General features: G+C 38.1%; 1 protein-coding gene across 9 annotated transcripts in view; it reads left to right on the forward strand.

Annotated features, from left to right (window-relative positions):
• The window catches only part of Mef2c (myocyte enhancer factor 2C), a 145,753-nt gene extending 140,003 nt beyond the window's left edge, over positions 1 to 5,750 (forward strand). For 7 of the 9 annotated variants that reach the window (XM_027401793.1, XM_027401789.2, XM_035440482.1 and 4 more), the window contains one exon: positions 1,039 to 5,750. In XM_027401793.1, the coding sequence (XP_027257594.1) occupies positions 1,039 to 1,360 (322 nt within the window). In that variant the 3' untranslated portion in view covers positions 1,361 to 5,750. The remainder of the gene's footprint in view (positions 1 to 1,038) is intronic. The other 2 variants (XM_027401792.2, XM_027401791.2) reach the window with 1 other exon arrangement.
• Positions 5,751 to 6,000: the final 250 nt, after the last annotated feature.

Raw genomic sequence — 6,000 nt, forward strand, 5'->3', positions numbered from 1 at the left:
AATGCAACAACAACAACAAAAACATCTTAAAGATGATGCAAGGTGACCACAGTTTGCTCTGATCAAAGTCACTGATTGCCGAGCAAGGCTTAGAGGCTTAGTCCTTCTCTCTCCAGAATATCCTGTCTAAAGTCTCCCAGAAAACACTCTTTGGGAATCAGTGTGGGTCAGGATAGTAATAGCACGCTCCATTCTTCTCTGACACACCCTTTCCTTAAGAAACAGCAGATTCACCAAATAATAATAGTTATAAATAAGAGAAGTGCAGCCCTAAATACCCCATCGTTTCTACTGCTTAGCCAGAGTAAGGTCAGAGGAAATGGTACTACAAACAAGGTTTTTATCCCATGCAACTCCAAAGGATAAAGAAATCCCAGCTCTGTATCAGTTTTAGTGAGATGTTTTAAACTGGTGTTTAAATTTCCTGCAGATAATGATCAGTCCTTTTTCCCCTCCTTTGCCCTTCCAAGCTTTACATCAGTTATCTATACTATATAACATTTGATATGTTCTGTTCATTTGAAATTCAAACTGTTCACTTTCCCTTAGTACTAAATAACTCCACCTGTATGGACATATTAATTGAAAGGAGAGGAAGCTTATATCAATATAAGATTTTAAAAATAATTTTCAAATGCAGGCATTAGTAAACCAAGAGAGGCTGGTTTAAAGCCAAGCACCATCCCCCAAGGCTTAGAAAATGAAAGATTGGAAATTGTACAGGGAAAATTCCATGACCACAGAATGGCTTTTGTATCATGTCGCAAACCTTTACAAAAAGGAAAACTATATGGTTTCAGAGTCTTTGGGGGTTACAGATCATTCATAAGGCCTGAGCCAGTTAAGTAGCATGTTTCCCACCAGGCACAGGCATTCTCCACCGCTCTAGGCTGTGACGCCACTCGGTGCCTAGCTGCCCTTCTCACTTGGGCGTGCACTAGAGTCTATGCAAGTCGTTAAGCTGATATGTTTGTAATGTGAGTTCCTGGGGCCTGCAGGCCTCCTCCATCTGTAACTGGGTTTCCTTTCCTCCTACAGAGCTTGCACTAGCACTCATTTATCTCAGAGTTCAAATCTCTCCCTGCCTTCTACTCAAAGCCTCAACATCAAGTCAGAACCTGTTTCTCCTCCTAGAGACCGTACCACCACCCCTTCGAGATACCCACAACACACGCGCCACGAGGCGGGGAGGTCTCCTGTTGATAGCTTGAGCAGCTGTAGCAGTTCCTACGATGGGAGCGACCGAGAGGATCACCGGAACGAATTCCACTCCCCCATTGGACTCACCAGACCTTCGCCGGACGAAAGGGAAAGTCCCTCAGTCAAGCGCATGCGACTCTCTGAAGGATGGGCAACATGATCACATTATTACTTAATAGTTTTTTTTTTTCTTGCAGTGTGTGTGTGTGCTATACCTTAATGGGGAAGGGGGGTCGATATGCATTATATGTGCCGTGTGTGGAAAAAAAAAAAAACCGTCAGGTACTCTGTTTTGTAAAAGTACTTTTAAATTGCCTCAGTGATACAGTATAAAGATAAACAGAAATGCTGAGATAAGCTTAGCACTTGAGTTGTACAACAGAACACTTGTACAAAATAGATTTTAAGGCTAACTTCTCTTCACTGTTGTGCTCCTTTGCAAAATGTATGTTACAATAGATAGTGTCATGTTGCAGGTTCAACGTTATTTACATGTAAATAGACAAAAGGAAACATTTGCCAAAAGCGGCAGATCTTTACTGAAAGAGAGCAGCTGTTATGCAACATATAGAAAAATGTATAGACGTTTGGACAGACCCGGCAAGGGGTGGCCATTGGTAAATGTTAGGAACATGCCCGGTCACCTAACATCCCGAGGAAGCTCACAAACCTGCAGGCATATCATTGGTGTATGGCACTCATTCAAAAGGATCAGAAACCATTCAAAGAGGACCATACCTACTTTAAAAGAAAAGAAAAGAAAAAAAGAAAAAACAAAACAACAAAAAATGTACAAAAAAAAAACAGTGTGGCGTTTGAGAGCTAACGTATTTAATTAAATAAATAAATCTGGGTCTGCATCTCTTATTAAATAAAAAATATAAAAATATGTACATTACATTTTGCTTATTTTCATATAAAAGGTAAGAAAGAGTTTGCAAAGCATTTGTGGCTTTTTGTAGTTTACTTAAGCCAAAATGTGTTTTTTCCCCTCAATAGCTTCGCTAATATTTTAAACAGTCCTGTAAAACCCACAGAGGACTTTTTGTATAGAAAGCACTACCCTAAGCCATGAGGAACTCCATGCTTTGCTAACCAACATAACTGTTTTCTCTTTGTAGAAGTTTTGTTTTTGAAATGTGTATTTCTAATTATATAAAATATTAAGAATCTTTTAAAAATCTGTGAAATTAACATGCTTGTGTATAGCTTTCTAATATATATAATATTATGGTAATGGCAGAAGTTTTGTTTTCTTAGTGGGAGGGGGGTATATTTGTGCAGTTGCACACTTGAGTAACTATTTTCTTTCTGATTTCTTTTACTCTGCACACATTTTATAAGTTCAAGGTCAGCTGTCAAAAGGATAACCTGTGGGGTTAGAGCATATTACATTGCAACATCCTAAATTGTTTTTAGAATGTCAACAAATTATAGGTCAACTGACATCCATTGTATATACTAATTGGTTTCTTTCAAACTATTTTTGTTTTGTTTTGTTTTGTTTTTTGCATTTTATCAAAAGCAGGGCCCCTTTCAGATCTCTCCATTTCACCACGCATCTTGGAATTGAGTAAGTTCATATCCTAACTCGCCCATATTCTAAATTACATGGTTCATGTTCAGCCTTGAATTTGATGTTTCTTAGAAATATGCCCAGAGTAAGTTGGGTCACATGTCCTGCAAGTTGGGCCCTAGGAACAAGAGATGTGAGTTTACTTGGTGGATAAGTTACAGATTTCTATAGAAGAAAAATGTGAAAGACTGGGTGCTACAAGGGAGGAAAACAGTTAAGGGATGGTTACTTGTCGTCCACCTTCGAGATTTTAACTGACCTGTTGAACAGCCTGGTGTGTCAGGACCCCCAATGTCACTTCTGCATAAAGCATGTACGGCATCTATTTTTTTCTTCAATAAAGAGATTTAATAGCCATTTCAAGAACTCCCATTCAAAAACTTTCTCTATGTCCCTTTTGTTAATTTTCAAGATAATTTAACACTTGTCTAATATTTGTGTGTAAGGGATTAATTTTCAGACCCTCTAAAAGTGAGTGCCATAAAGAATCAATATATAGTGTTTAATAAAGTGATATTTCAGTCTAGGAAGTGATTTCCTTCTCTTGGAATGTGAAGATCTGTCGATTCATCTCCAGTCATCCATACTAACATGCAGAGCAAAGACTACGGTAAAATCAGTCCTGCTAGGTCATATGTAGGACATAATCATCAGTTTTTATTTCCTTTTAACTGCATAGTTGCTATGTGTTTCTCGCTGTAAAAGGCTGCCGCTGGGTGGCAGAAGCCAAAAGACCTTATTAATGAGGCTATATTTTTCTTAACTTGATCTGCAATCCATAATTAGACCACGATGCACCTTTGGTTGTATCCGTATAGGATGCTAGCCTGCCTTGTAGTAATGTTTTATATTAAAAATAAAATAAAGACATCCATCATTTCATATATATCCCACTACTAAAGGTATCCATGGAACATGAAGACTAGTCTTTATGCAGAAGGAAAACAGGAAAACACCTTTGCAAATATGGTTATCTATACACCTGTTTGCATGTCTGTGTATGCGCACAAAATGTGCACATGAAGTGAAAATGAAAATCAGTCATCATTTTACTATGGACTTGATTCCATCCTAACGATTCATGTTTATAACTTAACATGTATTAAATATGCAAGCATATCACAAATGTTCCTTGTCATTTCAAAATACATTTGTTTATCAGTATCCTTAGAATCTTGCCAGTGGGTGGGAAAGGGTCATATAAAAATATGAAGAAATAGCCATATTAAATTTTTACCTGCCATTTGCCTCGGCAACAAAGCAAACATGAGTTTCTAATGTTAAAGATAGAGTAAGCGATTGTGCCAGCAAAGGCCTCTGCTGTTTATAGCACTTCTGACAATAGTTTTGTACAAACTCGAGAAGAACAGACTCACTTGAAAATGGACGCCAGTCACCTCCTTCCCACTACTGAATTCAAAGCAGTAGCAGATAGTAAAGGGATAATCTAAGAATTTTTTAAGATGATTTAATGAGAAGCACAATTTTTATTGTGACCAGTCACACTCTATGAACAGTCAGTGTCTGTCTGTCTTTACCCTTCTGCCTTTTCTGTAAGTCACCACTTACTGTATTTGCAAACCTAGTATGGTTTTTAATCACAGAAAGTCCTTTGTGTCCAGGAGTCTGGGCAGAGTTCTGAGGGATTATTTTAAGTTACCTGGCCTAGAGTAGCATTTTAGACAACATTCATCATTGCAAGTAGGAGAACTGTAAGTGGCGTTTTACATGGCTGCAAGTATTGTTATACCTAGTCCTATTTTAAAAGAATTTTGGTAACAGTAGGCTGAGAACCACTGGTAACGGTGGTGCAGCATATGCAAGCTGCACAACCTGTATGCTGTACGCATTGATGTGAGGAGGCTGTTTAGTTCAACCTTTTTTAAAATTGTGTTTTTTAGTAAAATGGCTTAATTTTTTCCCAAAGGTGGAATTTAACATTTTGTAATGATGAATATGAAAATGCCTGTCATCTTTAGAACACCTAAAGGTTAACTAAAGTGAGAATTGCAAAACAAATCCCAATGCACGTTTTAAGACCATGTCTGCCCTCTCTCACCTCTATGTGTTTGTTTTTGACATACCTACCCTTTACCTTAGAGATACCGTTTTTACTCCTTGATCCCTTTGATGTGTGTCCCACATCCCCAGAGGGTAAATGCTTTGTATTTCTTTCTTTAAATTTTTTTTGAAGAAGAAGCCACTTGAACCTTCAATAAAGGCTGTTGCCTAAGCATGGCATACTTCATCTGCTCTCCTTTGTGCCATCTGCTATGGTGTCGTCACTTATATGGCGTTAATTTCCTGCCACTACAGATCTTTTGAAGATTGCTTGAATACTGGTGTCTGGTAGAATGCTTCAGACTACAGATGTAATTAAAGGCTTTTCTTACTATGTTTTAACCAAAGATGTGGAGCAATCCAAGCCACATATCTTCTGCATTAAATTTGTCCATTTTGGTTATTTTCCTAATCGGGTATTGCATTTTGCCTTCCCTGTTCATACCTCAAATTGATTCATACCTCAGTTTAATTCAAGGAGGTTCGCTAAGTGATGGATCCTGTCGTGATATGAATGCAGCAGTGTACTCTTGGAGCAAAGAGACCCGGGTCACTGTAGGCATAGGACTTGGATTGCTTCAGATGGTTTGCTGTATCATTTTTCTTCTTTTTCCTTTTCTGATGACTTGTTTCCATTCAATGAGAGTAATTAAATAGCTTGTAAATGAGGGCATACAAGCATTTGCAACAAGTATTCAAACAGAGGCTCACAGCGGCATAAGCTGGACTTTGTCGCCACTAGATGACAAGATGTTATACCTAAGTTAAACCACATCTGTGTATCTCAAGGGACTTAAATTCAGCTGTCTGTAGTGAATTAAAGTGGGAAATTTTCAAGAGTTTCTCCTGCTGGAAATAAGGTATAATTTGTATTTTGCAGACAATTCAGTAAAGTTACTGGCTTTCTTAGTGATGCGGTGTCTGTGGTGCATTCTTTCAATCAATGTTTTCTGTCCCAATGATCCCACTTTACCCTGTTTTTTGAGCAACTTATCCCCAAGCACAAATGAGCTTTCTCAGTTTTTAGATCCAAATATATGAAAAGATGGATATTTGTGGTAAGGTGTGAATTGTGTACCAGTTTTTAAGCTAAAGGAATATTCAGCCAGGGTGGGAAGTCAGAGCTTTTTACAGACTGGGGTGGCCTCTTTCTTCAGGCAGCT

The sequence above is a fragment of the Cricetulus griseus genome, chromosome 2, assembly GCF_003668045.3.
Source record: "Cricetulus griseus strain 17A/GY chromosome 2, alternate assembly CriGri-PICRH-1.0, whole genome shotgun sequence".
Lineage (NCBI taxonomy): Eukaryota > Metazoa > Chordata > Mammalia > Rodentia > Cricetidae > Cricetulus > Cricetulus griseus.